Source organism: Alligator mississippiensis, chromosome 1, assembly GCF_030867095.1.
Source record: "Alligator mississippiensis isolate rAllMis1 chromosome 1, rAllMis1, whole genome shotgun sequence".
NCBI lineage: Eukaryota > Metazoa > Chordata > Crocodylia > Alligatoridae > Alligator > Alligator mississippiensis.
Window position 1 is genome coordinate 291,198,835 of NC_081824.1, and position 17,736 is coordinate 291,216,570.

The 17,736-nt window shown below is 41.8% G+C and overlaps 2 protein-coding genes across 3 annotated transcripts in view; one reads left to right on the forward strand and one right to left on the reverse strand.

The window, feature by feature from the left end:
* MRAP (melanocortin 2 receptor accessory protein) overlaps positions 1-17,736 on the forward strand; it is a 58,434-nt gene that overhangs the window by 35,172 nt on the left and 5,526 nt on the right. The gene's annotated exons all lie outside the window — the stretch shown is intronic.
* The window catches only part of URB1 (URB1 ribosome biogenesis homolog), a 73,200-nt gene that overhangs the window by 5,480 nt on the left and 49,984 nt on the right, over positions 1-17,736 (reverse strand). For both annotated transcript variants that reach the window (XM_059720684.1, XM_019476055.2), the window contains 8 exons: positions 10,433-10,593; positions 9,791-9,902; positions 8,454-8,560; positions 7,893-8,036; positions 5,768-5,877; positions 4,291-4,494; positions 3,493-3,734; positions 448-1,053 (listed from right to left, as the gene is read on the reverse strand). In XM_059720684.1, the coding sequence (XP_059576667.1) occupies positions 448-1,053; positions 3,493-3,734; positions 4,291-4,494; positions 5,768-5,877; positions 7,893-8,036; positions 8,454-8,560; positions 9,791-9,902; positions 10,433-10,593 (1,686 nt within the window). The remainder of the gene's footprint in view (positions 1-447; positions 1,054-3,492; positions 3,735-4,290; positions 4,495-5,767; positions 5,878-7,892; positions 8,037-8,453; positions 8,561-9,790; positions 9,903-10,432; positions 10,594-17,736) is intronic.

A 17,736-nucleotide genomic window follows, 5' to 3' on the forward strand; every position in this document is an offset into this window, starting at 1 on the left:
AAGGGGCCTGTTGTATCAAATATTCTTTGTGTAGTAGAGCTCCAATTTGTGGCTGGATCAGGCCCCACATGCCCAATCTAGGGTCTGGGGCCATGCTATCCATCCTATGGGACTCCCCATGGATCCAGAAATTTGGCAGCAGGGGAGCAGCAATTAGCTACTACCACTTTCCCACTGCCAAGTTTTCGGACCTTAAGAAGCCCCACAGGCTGAATGACATAACTCCATGGACTGGATCTGGCCTGGGGCCAGGGTCTAAGCACCCCTGGTATAGAACATACTTATTATAACAGTCAATGGGCTGATATTTTCTAGGGAATAGTTTATCCTTCTGAAGTGACAATGATCCAAAGGTCAAGCCTTGATGAATGAAAGTAATTTAACTGCATAACAGCCATTATGCATTATCCTCTGCCTCATTACCCAGTGTAAAAAAAAAGACATTACCTTTTTTGATCTCGTCCTCCTCATTCACTGCTCCTAGGCACAGCATTTTCACAGGCTCATGAAAACTGCTGTTTGTCAGGCCCTGAGCATCCAGAAGCTGAAGCATGATTGTGCTAAACAAACAAGAATCTTTAAGATGGGATGACATCCCTTCACTGGCTTCACTGATTCTGCTGTAAAGCCTAAAGATATCACTACGCAGTGTGGCATCCCTAAGCATCTTCTTCACTACTACAGGGTGTGGCAAAATCCTGGTTTTTAGCCACTCGAGAATCAGAAACACATTTGGCTTCTTGAGGCTATGATCCACCATACACTTCACTAGCCATCTGGTTACTATATAAGCAATTTCATGTGTAAGGCTGGCAGTTTCATTCTCAGGAGCAGAAGACTCCAGGGGCTCCTCTGGAAGTTTAGTAGACCGGGTTGGAAGAACTGGCTCCCACTGGATTAATATGGAAGTCAAATGGTCTCTGCATTTCTCTAAGTTGGAGAATTTCCGCTCTGAGTCACTTTCTTCCTCTCTTTCTAATTCGTTCTTTTTCCGAACACGGCGAGATGAAGACCGAAATGGAACTTGGGCTTTGTTCTTTTCTTTAATATTTTCTGTAAGGGAAAAAAAATGTCAAGTCTTCCAAATCTCTTTTGACACTATTAAGCAATGAAGCTGGGAGATGCCAACATGTGTTAATCATAGATCCAGGAAAGATGACAGAGTAAATGCACCTTGCTGAATGGAATCCTCTAACTTCAACAGATACAAAGCCTTCACAAAGCCCTGGACCAAAGCTAACTTCATCAGTGGAAATATGTTCTCCCTCTGGATTTCACTGGGCAGAGAAGCAGGCCCACAAAATGCAGCGTTACTGGTGATTATTTTGAGACCTCACAGAAAAGTCTCTTACAGTTTAATGTTAGGGGTGTTGCCAGGACAGGGAAGCTTTGCAATACTGCCAAATAACCGATCTTATTACATAAACAGGGCAGTAAGAGGCATTCTATTTTTGATAAATCTTTGGAAAATCATCAGAAGTTTCAATCATGTTACACTTCTGCAAGTAGACTTGAACCCATTTCAGTTCTGGAAAATGAAAAAAAAGGAAGTATAACAACAATTGCATGGGGTGGAAAAAGAGAGAGAAATCCTCTTCTCCGAGTGCAAATTTTTGCGACTGTCATTTAATGCAATTTGCTAGGGAATAATCGCAGCTCTTTAATTACCAAAAAGGTAAATAGTAACATAGTAACAAGTGGCACCACTGATTTACTACATTAAAATTGTTACGATATAGACAAACATTCAGAAATCTTACAAAAGTTCTAAAAGAAATCTCTATATAGCTTTTAAAACTTGATAATGCTTTATTATTTTGTACGTACTCTGATAATATATACCAAAACCTGTAAAAACTATAATACAGCCATTTTTGGTATATTCACCATTTTGCATGAATGTTACACTATCTTAATAAAAAAGGAAAATTTAACCCACTGCAAATTCTTTGTGTGTTAGTAACAATTCAGATAAATTAAAATGAAACAAAATCTGCAAAACGTCTGAATTTGCTTTTCACTTTTTTGCTATTGATTGCTTTTTGTATCTTACAGGGTGCCCCCCGCCCCCCCTGTACGGGTGAAGGCATGATGGAATCTAATGCATGATTGTGGTATTGTGTATTAGGTCCCATTCACACCGTATTGCCGGTGCAAGGGGAACCCGGTTCTGGGCTCCTCCTGCACTGGCGAGAAGCTGGCTCCCGCAGCAGGGACTCCCACCACATGCCAGTTGAGGGGCTCTCAACCACAGAGGCAATCCCCCTGCTACAAGGGTGTGTGAAACCCCCTGTGCCAAGGGGACTGTGGCTGCCACAATCCCTATGCCTCAGGGGGTTTTCGCTGGGCATAGTGCATCCCCGCGGCTGGGAGTTCTGTCAGCTGACAGGACTCCCAGCAGCAGGGGAGACCCTGCTACGCATGCAAATTAAAGCTCAATAGCAACATCTATAAGGTTAGTACACACTTTTAAGGACCAACTTTATAGCTGGTTGGAGCTTTTTATTGTGTGAAAAGCTACTATGCATGTGTAGCTGGTCTCTAGGTAACTGCACAATTTACCAGTTAATTTTGCAATACCTGTAATGTGTAGAGGAGGCATCAATGAATAAGAAATAAGACTAATATTTCATAATCAATGAAATAAAACTAATATTTCATTTCTGTCACCTAATTCCATTTCTAGAGTGCCATGAACTCCCGGAAAAATTCAAGGCTTTGGTGGCAGGAAATGTATATTTAGGTACTGTTCTCAGTCATGGAAGTGTGTGGGCTAGCTTTGTTTCTGATAAAGTATATTGTTATATTTCATGCATTTTGGAAAATCTTTAACTGGTAGTGCATCTTAAAAAATGAAGTGATAATAACTTTTTTAATAAATACATAACCCAACTATTTGTAATTCTCTAAATACCCCACTTTAAAAACAAACAGACGAAAAACTCCAGTTTTGGGATTTGTGTCTTTCTAATACTGTAAAGATAATTTAATAGTGACATTATTGATTCAGACCCAAGATGTCTGAAATAAATCTATCAAGTAGTTGACTCATGAAATGGAACAACTTTCATGACTGGCCTACCTTGCCAAAATCTGTTCAGGTTAGAATTTCATTAATCCAACTGACGGGGTCCACAATCAGATATTGCTGTTGCAAGCCTTATATTCAGTAATGGAGCGTACAGTCAATAAACGGGCTGTCAATGAAGTTATCCGTGCTATCTAGGACCATCACATTTAGTGCATTTAATGCCAACAAAATACTTTAAATGCTTATTTTTACTATGGCAAGTGGTTGGCAAAGCATCCTGATTAAAAATATGCGTCTGTTTTCATTTGAAGATATAAAAATTAATTGTTTAAAACCTGTTCGATACATCATTTATATTGGTTTATTTTAAAAGTTGATTCCTTTGGAAAGCTGGATTCCTGAAGTCTCCCCAAAGTCCTCCTTGTTTAAACAACTTATAAAACAAATTATTTAATACTTACTAAGCAACTCTTTGACTTGATGCTTTTGAATAACCATTTGCACATCATCTTGGAGCTGCAGGTTCTTTTCAATGATGCTCCACTTATGTAAGAGCATAAGGATATCTTTGTTTGAAAGGATGCTCTCATTCACAGTAAATCTGTTCATTTTTCTGAAGGCCTCAATAATGGTAGCACGGTATCCAAGCACAGAGCTGAATGTACTGAAAAACTGAGTCAGATTGGCTAAATCTAAGTTGGTCCTATGTAGAAAAAGAAAAAAAGGAAATTAAAAAGGGAATGTTTCTTAATGTTTATTACTTGAGAAAAAGAAAAGCCAAAAGGGTGGTTAACATTTTATTCAGTCTCTGAATTTTAAGTTTAGTGTCTCAGGAGGCAAGGGAGGCCTAATTTCAGCATCCTGGTGCTTCTCTCCATTAGTTGAAGAAACAGGCAAAAAAAATCCACAAGACTTTCTGCTCTGAAGCTTTTAAAAGGCAAGTATAAAAGGAAGACAGCATGTGATGATATATGAAATGCTCTGGTGTTTTATCTAACAACGTTTATTTTGGATGACTCTTCAAAACTCAGCGTGAAGAGAAAAATAAAATGTATTCGTCACAATGGGGCAACAACACTCCATGACTAATATATTTAAAAGCCAAATCTCCCATTAGGGCTCATTTATCTGGGCTTAAAAGCTGAGAGGAAAGAGTTGAATTCATCAGACACAGAGTTTATGCTGGCCTTGGTATATTTCAGGTTGAACAGAAATGTAATCTTCACAAAGACCTGCAAACTTGATTAGAAGGTGCTTACCGAATGTGTTTAACTAGCACAATCAGAACATACAGAAATTCATTTATAAGCTGAAGAGGAAGAAACTTTTGGATCTTCTGGGCCTGTAGCTCTTTTTCGTTTGGAGTTTCAGTTGACATCATCCTTCCTTTGTCTCCTAAATTTGTTACCCATAGTGTGTGGACTAAGGAGATGACACTGGTTAGCACCTTGTTTTCCAAAAACCTGAAAGACAGACAAACAAAAATGCCTTTATGGAAGGCAGAAGCTGAGCTTGTCATGATACAACCAACCCATCCCCTACAGGAGCCATAGATGTTAACATTTGGGACTCTGAACCTGCAGTGAGATCCAGGCAAACAGGTCCTGGATTCACTGTGTTTTATGCAGCACAGGAATATACCCACGTGGTGCCAGGCTACCAGTCCTGAGTGACCAGGCTTCTCCCGTATATGGAGAGTGCCCAGAATCTAGTGGATACCATCTAACATAAACCTGATCTCTATGGGAAACTGAGGGAGTATTCTGGTAAAGGCTCACACATGGAATTAGCAAACTCTTTACTCTTCTTTTATTAAACATGAATAACTAATTGAGAGAATTGCAAACAAGACAATGTTTGCAAGTATTGCCACTACTTCTTTTAGACCAATTATTTTTTAAGATAAGAATTTCTCTTATAGTTTAGACTAAGGATTTTTGATGATGCTAAGGCTTACTTAATTATAACATTTGCCTAGTAGTATAGTACCAGTAGCCAAGAATAATTCATTATCCTAACAAAAAGAAAAATGATCACTCGCCACATCTCACAAAAAAGAGGAAATGTTCTGCATAAATCTAATCACAAAATGAGTGCTGGGCACACCAAGCCAAATCTAGGCCTCCTCTTTCAAACTAGCAGAAAAAGAAGTGTGCTAAAGTTGTGCCTTAGTGAGCTCTTGAAAACCCTACTAAGTTTACACTGGGTAGTTTCACTCTAGAGGTACAGGCTGGGAATGTATTCAGTCTGGTTTAAGCATGATGATCCCAACTCCTACTGTGCATATAGTAGGTATAACCTGGGCAGAAGAGCGTGTGCATTATGCGAGAGATACCACAGTCAGTTCAGGATACTGGATCAAATCAGAGTGACGCCAAGGTCCCTGCAGATTTGGGGGCCTAAGGCAAAATTTGAATTAAGTGTTTTAGAAATGAGAAGCTAGAGTACCAGCCTAATGTGATGTCATCATACTATCTCTGTAGGAAGCTTAATGCACAACCCATAAGTATTTTAATAATATTTGGAAACATTTTAGGGGTCAACAAGTTATTTCACCAAGAGGACAACACTCATGCAAAACTGTTGTAAGCGTTAATTGGAGATCTCTGGGTAAGTCACCCATAAACACAGTGATGGGCGAATAATACCTTAACATTATTTGCAATTGCACAAATACTCCTTTTTTATACATACTATAATTGCTTCTAATTAAACCAACATTCCTCTTTGACATACTTTTTCTCAAGGATACCCAATATCCAGGTGAGAAGGCTGTGGTCTCTTATCAGTTCATAGGCAGCTTTTGTGATATAAGCAGCATTCTGCAGTATCTCCAGAATGTGATTCTGAAAGAAAAAGACAAAACTTATTTTTCCCTAAATTAGAATATAAACATAGTCTAGTTTGCTGTTATAACATTTAGGGATGATATAATTAGCAAGCTCCTTGTTTCAAATTAGTTACTACATTTTCATTCAAATGGAAACATGATTCATAACAGAGATTTACAGCAGGAACAGGGAGAAATGTTCAAACTGCCCCATGCCTCTCTTCACCTGGGGCATCTTTACATGTGCTCCAGGATGGGGTTGAGGTGGCGCTTTAATAAGAGTTGGGGGTGGCACTTTAATTTAAGCACCCACGGCATCTCATGTATTCAGCACCCTGAACTTCAAAACGGCAGTGGGGGCACTTTAACTAAAGCTCGTTCAACTCGATAATCGACTCTGCTCCAACAAGCTCCAATTATGTGTCAGAGCAGGTGCCAGGCACGTGTAGAGGTGCCCTGGATACCACTCAATGCATCTTCATTCTGATAATACACTGCACAGATACTGGCCCCAATCTAGCAATGTACAGAAAAACATTCCTACCCCAAGGTACAAGAGTCAACAGCACTCTGTATTTTGCTGAAGACAGCTCTAGATAACAAGTATGTTAAAACTTGATGCACAGGATTGAAAGTCAGGAGACTAAAGTTTATGTTTGACTTTGCCACATACTCGCAGACAAGCTACTTAAGTCCAGCATTTCCCTCAACTAAGAAATGTCTATAAAAATACTTGCCTCAGTCACACAGAAATTGTGAGGCACAATGCTTTAAGTTTTGTAGTTTCATCACTGAAGGGTTATAGCAATAATAGTAAAAAAATAAAATAATTTCTATCAACTGTGATATTCCTCTACCAATTTTTGGATTACCAATTTGACTCAACTCTTTTGTGAGTTACTTTACCAAGAAAAACCAAACAAACAAACAGCTGAGGACTAGCAAACAGACAAGTATTCAAATACCTAACCATAAACAAATAAGTCAATATAAAAGTATATAAAACTCTCTTAAATATAAAGAAAAATGGTTCCCGGGATTGAATCACAAAAGGTAAAAGTAGTAGGTAACAGTTGTAACAACACAATACAATAGACAAATGGGTATGTGCTCTCTACATATAATTGTTATTGTTTTTATATGTATAAATTAGATTCATGGTTAAGAAGCAATGCCTGTGTGGGAAGATAAGGACATTTAAGGAAGGAATTAGACCAGTGATTCTCAACTTTCTTAGACTCAATGCACACTCAGTAGGCTCAAGGCACCCCTAGGAAAATGCCAGCTCTTAATTGTCCCTTGCTTTTTGACTACAAAAGAAAAAAAATAGAGCAATTCTTCTGTTGCAAAGAACTCAGACCACAAGAGGGCAGAATGGCTTTAATACTATTGTTGTTTTGCACCTCTAATAGTGATACCCTTGTGTTGTATACTCCAGAGCACCCTGGTTGAAAATTATTGAATTAGACTGACCACACTACATTTTGAAACTGCTGACCTATAAAATTGGTGCATTAGTTCAGTGTCAGCTGGTCTCTCTATATGTGCCCCAAGAATTATATGAGGGAAATTAAGGTACTTAAGAGTGTTTTCAGCGGTTGCTCTGCATCAGGGAGGAAGGGTACACTCAGAAGTCTACAGGATGGCAATTTTTGTTTCTAACAAGGTGACAAATTAGCTGCATTTCAGCTATAATTAATAAAAGCTTTGAGTATTAAGACGTTGAACTTATTTTCATTGCTGCTTAGGGTATGGCAAAACTGGCACACTGCCTTGTGAATCAACCCAAAAATTACAATTTTGAACATAAGCTTCTGTTTGTATACGGGCCTAGAGAGCTATACTGTCACAGCTGGTAAAAAATGATGTAGCTCCATTAAGTCAGTGTACCTGCATTGTCTTCCACTAAATGCAAGTATAGATTTTTTTTCCCATACAGTTGAATGAGGGCAGATTTAGAGAAGTAGGGAAAGAAGAAGGTCTACAGTGCTTTACACTTTGTATGGAATCAAACTTTTTTTTTCCAATTACCTCAGAAGTTTCATCACACAGGGGACTGTTAAAAAATGACAGTATGACATGGAAAATCCTTTGGTAGTCATACAGCTGATAGCAGTGCTTATCCCGCAGTCCTTCTCCAAGCAGTCTAAGAATCCACTCGCGTTCTGTTTTGTGCTGGAAAGAAAAGTTACCATTATTGGCAATTTCAAAGTAAAACATGTGGGTGAATGTATATGCACGATCACATGGCAGTATAACATACAAGAACTTTTTCCTGAATGGCCCTTAATTCTTCACCACTGTAAAATATAGTCATCCACAGAGAATATTCCTCAGGAATGACCTGAAGGTGCCAATACGATCAGATGCTGAAAGTTTCTAACATTTTAACTGAATGCAGATTTAATAACTAGGTTAAACTTCTTTAGCTCAAGGACCACTCAGTCATTCTGTTTATACAGCACCTTGCACAATGGGGAGCTGGTCCTTTGCTGGCCCCCTAAACACTATTGCAATAGAAGTTATAAATAACAAATATTTCAGATCAAAATAGATATGTATATATAAAAACCCCCATGGAACTTGCATTACCTCGAAATCAAAGCTGTAGAAAAACTGATAAAAGCCTGGTACTTTCTTCAAGTCCAAATACTGGTGTGACAGAAGAAATGTATTTATCTTTGGGTACATGTGCTGCTCTGTGAACAAATGTGATCGGTTATTGTTGACAGGTGTAATTAGTGTACACATTAAAAAAAAAGAAATCACAATGATAGGTCTGCACTGTTTTTTACTGTTTCACTAGGTGTCAGAAATTTGCTTTGTGGAACATATACATTGTTTACTGTAAGAGCAAATGTATTGCTGATCAGTCCTCATTTTCCCTTAAGACAAAAAATACAATGAGCATACACTTATGTGAACATTTAACTCTGGATACCTCTCAATATATCCAAGTTACCCTTCTTTATTCAAGAAGAAAAAATCTACAACAGAGTTAAAAGCAAATCCCTCAGTAGTATTCCCAGATGGGACAGGGATCTTATGAAAAAGAACAGGATGATAAACAAAGTAACAGGAAAAACAAATGCAGAATAATGGACAACTTCAAGGTAATTTATAACTTTCAGGAAAAAAATATCGGTACCAAAGAAACACATTGCTGATATACTAGGAAATCCTATCACATTATATAACTTGATACATATATTATTTAGGGGTGAGGTTCTCCAGTATATCCCACTGCATGAACCACACTACAATAATGACTACCTCATCCAGTCCCATTCAATACTATAAACTACCTCTTCTCTCTCTCTGGATCAGAAAACACCCCAATGGCAACAAGAGGAACTAATGAAACAGAAAATTATAAGGAAAGCAGTTTCATATATTTTTGCCTGCTTCACTTGATTTGCCACCTCTCCACGGACCAGTGTTATTGCACTTCTATATTATGGCCACATTTTCATCTGGACACATTCATATTTAAATGTGTAACTATCCTAAGAGGGTTGTGCATATTATGGATTATTTTCTTGACTAAGAACCTACATACACTGTTACACCCAAGATTTTCATTGGTTTATAGATTCTAAGGCCAGTAGAAACTGTAACTTCATCTAGTTTGACCTGCTCAACAAAACAGGCAGTTTCACCCAACATACTCCCATATAAAGTTCCCAGATTAAAAATATTCATTTCTGCAATGAATCAGACAGTTTTGAACTTCATACAAAGCCTGACACATTCTACCCCTGCAATAAGACTTTGATGAAGGTTCTCCCCAAATTACTTTAAGGAGCATCTGCTAGATTGCTATATCTGGCAACGCACTTTGATCCTCCCATATCATTCCATGCCTCATTGTTTTCTTTGCTTTAACTGCAGAAGTTAAACCACGAAACATGCAAGGTAATCCACAATACCTGGCTTCAGCATTTGCTGTGCCACTCGAGCAATGTAGATGGTCAAGGAGAAGGTGAACCTGAGGTTTGGTTGTCGGATTCCATTTTGTACAACATCCATAAGATAGAGCAACTGCAGCATAAGAACAAGAAAAAAAAGAGTGTCAGTATTACTCATTATTAGACAATAGAGCAGAACTTATGTAGGAAATAAGACTTAATTGTATTTTACAAGCAACAAATCAAACACCACTTCCAGTGGAATGACTGTTCTAAGAATTTCAAATGGGTAATTGTTTCTTACAGCACACTGATTATAGCCATAACAGTGAAAGAAAAAAGAAAATAATGGAAAGAAGAATAAAAGCTTTTTTTGAAAACCTACATATAAATTCAATAAACACATAAGTACATGTTTCTGTAGTCAGGAACTGCTGACTTGAGGATCAGTGGAGGTGTGCGAGAAGCAAAAATCACCACCTTAATGATGCACTAATAATAATAGTAATCCTGAGTCAGGGCTTGGAAAACCTACATGCCCACACACCAACTACCAATCAAAATTTTGAGCAGATGAGTAAGAAACTACCTTTGAATATGGCCTCCTGTGCCTACCAATGCAGCTTCTATATTGCAGCTAAATTAAGCTGTGAACAGTCTTACCTGTCTCTGTTCTCGAAAATGAGCCCCTTCCAGGTGAGAGCGAAAGGAGCCCAGGACATAATATGCAGCTGCTCTCATATTCGCATCATAGCTGCTAAGTGCCGCTACAGTTAGGCCCAAGGCATTCACCTCTACAAATTTATGACATGCCACTACATACTCTGTGGAAAAGAAAAAAAAACATTTCTAAATGTTCAAATTAGGGAAGAGATATGACAATATGAGGCCTTATATTACCTTTTGTTTAGAAAATGAATTCCTAGAAGATAATCTATACCTATAAACAGTACAGTGGTGCCAAGTACTCCAACTACAGCTAACAGAGGCAGTCCACAAAAGAGCTAAAACAGCACATTCACAGTTGCCCTAAAATAATGCTTGCCAGCTTCTGCTATGCTTTCTCAGAAAACAAGCCCCTTCTAGGTGAGAGCAAAAGGAGTCCAGGACATAGGATGCAGCTGCTCTCATACAGCATCACAAGTGCTAAGTGCAGCCACTAATAACTCATTACCCATGCACTTCACAAAAAAAACCCTTCTAAGGGGTTGACACAAGGCTGGCACATAAATGTTTCCTTCAGCCACATTCTTCCTTGCAGCTGTTGTCAAGACAAATTGCAGTAACTCTAAAAGAATAATTAAAAGATGTGCAATTTAAGTAATAAACTGACTTCTGTCCAGCAATCTCCCACCCTCATCCATTGCCGCCTGTTCTCTTCTGTGAGAACCACGCAACTAAAAGGGCTCAGTGCAACTCAGCAGGTCTAGGACTGGGACCTGAAACACTGTAAAGGGAAAATGAAGCTTTGTGCGTTCCAGATATGGAGAGTCCTGCAGGTAAAGAGTCTTCCCATGTTTAAAACCTAGGTGCTCATAGAGGCTCCTCCACTTTCAAGAACAGGGATGGGCAAATCTGGCCCGCCAGGTGACTGGATCCAGCCAGCAGCTGCCCCTGCAGTGCTCCACATGGGGCCAAGCCCTGCCTACTTGCGCTGGAGCACCCTGTGCCAGGCTCCCACCAGTGCCCACAGCCTGGCTTCAGCCAGCATGCACAGCTTCCAGTGGGCTGATCCCTGTGCAGCTACAGGCAAATGTTGCTCTACATCCCCCACCTTCAACAGCAGCTCCTGTACCTACCACACCCTGCCACACCATGCCAGGTGAGCAGCTTCAACCAAGTGGCTCCTGCCCCAGTACACGGGACTCTAGCTCCAGCTCCCAGTCATCTTCCATTGGAAAGCTGCTGAGAGCTGAAGCTGGAGCCCCGCATACTCATTGGGAGTGACACTGTGTGGTGCACTGAGCTGAGGCAGGGGCAGAAGCAGGAGGAGGAGCTGCTGCTGGAGGCAGGGGGCACAAAGCAGCACCCAGCTGGCTGCAGCTGAACTGGGAACAGCCCACTGGAAGCTGCTCCTGCCCCTGCTATGCCGTGCTGTTCCAGAAAAGCGGGTGAGCAGCTTCAGCTGGGCAGCTCCTACCCCAGTGCACGGGGCTCCAGCTTCAGGCTATCCTCTTGGGAGCTGAAGTCAGAGCCCTGTGCACTGGAGCAGGAGCTGCCTGTCCATCCACCCAGTGCAGCATGGCAGGGACAGGATCAGGAGCAAGATCAGGAGCCCCCACTATAGGCAGGGGGAACAGAGCGCTACCTAGCTGGGTTGTGGTCACGGGCACCAGCACAAGTGAGAGAAGCTTGGCCCCATGGGGAATGCATCAGAGACAGCATGGACTGCAGCGCCTGGGTGAGCTCTGCTGGAAGTGGCCCCGCACCACAGCAGGCTCTCAAGACCTAGCGCCCAGGCAGCCCCACCTCCACAAACACATGCACATATCCCCTCCCCCTGAGGACAGGGGCATGTGGGGAGTGGTCCCGGAGCTGTCACTGCCCCACATTCCAGCCCCATGCCCCTCCCACTCCTGAACACTGCTCCCCACCCACCCACAGCCCCAAAGCAAGTTTTGGTGAGTCGTTGCACGGGAAGGGGGCAGAGAAGCAGCTGACCCAGCCCACAACAGTTCATCAAAACGCTCTACATGCCCTTGAGCCCAAAGAATTGCCCACCCCAATCAAGAAGCATTATAGTTTCAAGCTAGAAACATACATCTTCTGCGGAGCACAGTCAGCTATGCTGTAATACGTTCCCCTTCCAAGTGAGAGTGAAAGGGACCCAGGACACAGTATGGAGCTGCTCTCATATTAGCATCATAGCTCTAAATGCTGCTACTGTTAGGTCCAAGGTATTGTTCCCTCCTCCTCACTTGCTAATATGCACCAGGAAACTGCTGTGCAACATGGAGGGTGCATCTGCAAGCAGAGCGTTTCCCTGATCTCAGACTCACTCCTGAGACCTCCAGGGAGGGGTCTGAGTAAACAAGGAAAGTATTGCTTTCCCTGCTCCCCCAGATTTGCCCCTGGGATCACTGGGGATAGGTCTGGGTGAGTGGGGAACTCCAACTTCCCCACTTATGAAGAAGCACCCCAAAATTCCCTGGGGTGCGTCTCTGTAAGCAGGGAAAACCAGGAAGGTGCTCAGGGGGCTTGAGGGGCCCTTTAGCTGCTAAAGCACCTTCCCAGGGTGGCTGAAGAGCACGAGCAGCTCAAGCTGGTCATACTCTCCTGCAACAGAGCTACGAGACGTCTGCTACAAAAAGTGGCAGTCTATTACTACCTTTTGTTGTGCCACTGATTTTCCTTGCAATCCAGTCTGCAGATTTATCACTCTAGGGACACTGTACTTCTGGATAAATGTTATGAGTTCAGCTGTGCCCTTGAGACACCACTCTCTTAGGTTAGCACTGAGCTGCATTGCTCCAGGGGGGAACTTCAAGAGGAATTCTGCATCGGAGTACAACAGAACCCTCCCCACCTCAGCTGTCGCATTTGTGCGTTTGGTTTGCGGAAGGCCATGCCCTCAACCTGATTTTGGGCATCAAAGATGTGAAAGGACATATAGAGGGAGCAGTTCCTATATTCCAGCAACATGAACTCTACATCTTCTTTTGAGGATGCAAAAGCAGCAAGGGCTCCTTGCCTCTGGCCCCTGTTGCACAAGGCAAGATTGCAACAGGAAAGAGGATCTAATGCTCATTTATATAGGAAGTAGTAAGTCAAAGTACCTCAGCAGAAATAAGAATCTTTCTGGTGAAAGGGGTCCCAAGAAAAGTACCCACATGAATTTTTGCACCTCTGATTTTTTTGTATTCATAGATTCCAAGGCCAACAGATCGTGCCTTACTAGACGTTAGCCAGTATAACAGAACCCACTTCATTAGTTTTATTTACTGAGGTAGAAAGTGCCTTGCATGTTGAAGTTCAATCTGCATCTTCTTTCTAACTGAATAAAGCTGTTGTGCATAAAACCATGTAATCCTAGTCCTTTTCTCATCCAGGGTTGATTTTTTTTAAAGAATTTTGAGCTTAATCACAGCAGTATGAAGAGTTTAAGGAAGCGGTAGCACTCCTATCCATTCTCAACTAAAGCCAAGGTGAGCTAAATGCCTGAGGTTGTTCTCTGTTCTAGCTCTCAAAAAACACTGGAAGCATAGGATTGGTTTTATCACCTGAATCACAACTACTATTTTTTTAAAAACTTTGGGGCAACTCACGTGAGCGGATCTAGGATTTTGAAGAGGGGTGCAGATGGTGTGGTACATCATCACATATAAACACAATGCATTTTTCTCAAGTTAAAAAAGATACTAGAAGGTTTACTAATGTGCTAGGGGTCCAAGACTATATTATTCAGTTTAAGAGCTAAGCAAAAACATGTAACTTTATTGAACTATATATTAATTTGCTATATCATACATTATCTATATAAACAACACAACCAACTAATCAAAAAATTATCAAAAGATGTTGTTTCATTAGTTCTATCGTCACAAGAAATTAAATATACGTATTTTTCAGATTCATAAAACAAAATGGGTGAAAAGCCCATTGGCCAAGTTCACGGACAACACCAAGATATGAGGTTGTGTGGACACACCCGCAGATAGGCTGCAGATACAAGCAGACCTAGACAGGCTGGCACGTTGGGCAGAACAGAACCAGATGAGGTTCAACGTAGAGAAATGCAAAGTGTTGCATCTGGGAAGGAAGAACCCCCAGCACACCTAAAGGCTGGGCACCGCTAACCTGACCAGTACTACAAATGAAAGGGATCTATCTGGAGGTAACAATAGACCCCAGCACGAATATGAGCCAGCAATGCAACACAGGGCCAATAAAACTTTGGCATACATCAATTGATGCATCTCCAGTAAATCCAAAGAAACGATTCTTCCACTTTACTCAACATTGGTGCAGCCACAGGTGGAGTACTGCGTCCAGTTCTGGGTGCCATACTTCAACAAGGATGTGCTAAAACTCGAGAGGGTCCAGAGAAGGGCCACCCATATGATCAGGGACTTGCATGGCAAGCCATATGAGGAGAGGCTGAGGGATCTCAGACTCTTCAGCCTAAAGAAAAGAAGGCTGAGAGGGGACCTGATTGTGGCTTACCGCTATATCAGAGGCGTGCCTCAGGGGCATGATGAACAACTGTTCGCCAGGGCACCATGGGGGAAAACTAGAAACAATGGCCACAAACTCCCAGAAGATAGTTTCAGGCTGAACATTAGGAAAAACTTCTTTACAACTAGGGTATCCAGACTATGGAACAAGCTCCCCCCAGAGGTGGTGCAATCATCTACCCTAGAGGTCTTCAAGAGAAGACTGGACGGTCACCTGGCTGGGGTCATCTGACCCCAGATGTCTTTCCTGCTCATGCAGGGGGCTGGACCCAATGATCCTTCGGGGTCCCTTCCAGCCCTATGATTCTAAAATCTAGCCTTCTTGAGTGTCTTGATAGGGCATCCAATATTTCACTGAAAGTTATTTCTACACCTGAGTTAATGTTTCCACATCTGATTTAATGTTTTAGGCCAATTTACAGGGCTGTGAAATAGGAGCTGCATTACCAGAAGCAGCTAAAAGGTAGCAGAACTGCAGAAGAAACTTTAACACCATTAAATGGCAGAGAGGGCTGTTAACATCTGGGGAATGAAGAGTTTAGAAGGAATCCGACAAATAATAACGAGCCATGTAATCAATGGACTCCCTCACTGCTACCTGAACAGAAATGCTGCTGTCACTGTCAGGCACTTGGTTTTAAACTTTGGGTGGAGCAGAAATTAAGGGAGGCAACGTTGACAGCACCACTGCACCCCCTGGATCTACATGTGTTTTAAACATCTATTAATGGTCCAGTGAAAGTTTGTAAGTTCTGTTCCTCCTAAGCCAAGATTCCCTTATATGTACACGTGGCTCAGTGTTTCTCCCTCATCAAAATGACAGATTGATGAGTCCTCTCCCACAGCTGTACCATTTCCATTCCCGACTCAGATACCAAAAGAACACCTATTTTGGCCTTTTGCCTGGTAGCTTCAGACATGGCTCTGCTAGAGGTGGGATACTAGACAGTACCTTTACTTCCCCATGCCGCACTCTAACCTGGCCAATCTCACATGACAAAATGACCACTATGAGAAAGCCGCACTGAAACAGCATTTAAAAATCACAATCTTGTCCTGTGCAATAGGAGTTAGAGTCAAAGAACCCTTTGCCTCTTGTGCATCCTCAAGGTAGACTTCCGTCTGCTGAAGAGATTTGACAGCTCTTTTCAGCACTAACAATTACTGCACATTTCCCCCATTAGCTTGTTGGCTGAGGTTCATCACATCATATTTAACTGGCACTACTCAAGGGCTGGGGCATGAGTGTTGAGTAGTGCCTCAGTTAAATATGATGCAATGTGCCTCAAACAACAAAGATGTGCAAAGAAATGTTGAGGAGTCTTGCTAGAGCTCCAGAAACATGAGTCTGAGCCTTGCTTTGGACTTTCACTGAAGGCACTCCAAGTCAGCCCAGCTAGAAATGGGTGTCTTGTTTGGAATGGGAAGTCAAAGAGAGCTGAACCTGCTAGCCACCTCTCCCCTGATGTGCCACTGGCTACAGAAACTGGTGGGCCATAACATATAAGACTGATCAGCTGGTAAGATGGGCAGGCCTTTGAACTTGACATAAAACACTTCCATCTTTCTCCTAATGAGTCTGAATGCTCTTCTCCCTCCTCGTGCCCCCCCTGGGTGCAGAAGAGCCCCTAACTCCTTCACACGGGACACCCACATCCCAAGAGCCTGTGCAGGGCAGAAACAACAGCTGCTGCTAAGTCACTGTTGCACAGATGTACAGGGAGTTGGTCAAGTCTTTGCAATGGCTCCCTCTCCTTCAGGGCACTGTGCAAGGCAGAAATACCAGTGCAAATGGGACTAGCAGAAAAGGGCTGAAACCACTTCCTTCCCCTCTGAACCAAAAAAGGAGGAGAGACTAGGTGACAATCCAAGCTCCTGAGACCTTCCCAATAGGGCCCTCATTTGCAATGAAGAAAAGAAGACTGAGGGACAGAGGCAGGGGACAGCGGTGGGGAGGAGGAGGGAGTGGACAGACACGATAGTAGTTTTCAAATATCTGAAAGGCTACCAGGAAGAAGAGGATGGATATCTGTTCTCCCATGGCACAGAGGGCAGGATAAGCAGCAATGGTTTAAAACTAAAGCAAAACTGATTTTGGAGACAGCCCAGGAAGAAGCTTTTTTTACTGTTAGAACAGTAAGCAGTGCACCTAGGGAAGTTAAGGAATCTACTTTACTGGAGATTTTCAAGAGAAAACTGGATATGCCTTGGTTAGGGATGATTTAGGAGCAATGTTCCTGCATTTGCATGGGGGATGGGACTAAATGACCCTTGAGGTCTCTGTAACACAACTATCATACAGTAAGAAAGAAATCATTTACTTTGTCTGCAGCAGAGAACAAAATCTTATTTCCTTATTTTCAGGGTGAAAGACCAGGGAAGGTCATAGGAGGTCACATCTGGAGAGCCCTCTTTTACTGAATGCACATCATGGAAACATTCTCACTCTGACCTTGAAAAATGCAATCAATTACTCTCATGAAATACCAAGCTATTTGAGGAAAAAAATAAATTTATGCTCAACATAGTTTAAAGAACCTTGGAAGCCACAGTTTTAAAAAAAGAAACTTTTTAGAGATGATTATCAGATCTAAAGTTGGACAGAGCTAGCTACTCACATAGGTCATGGCCTCTATCCAGAATGCTTTAACCACACATATATTTATAAATATATATTTATTAGTTTAAAATCCCTGTGCACATGATGCTGAACAGCACTTACAGACCAAAGAATGGATTTTCAAAAAACAACTCATGCACGCTACAACTTGGGCTCCTAAATCACTTTGGCAC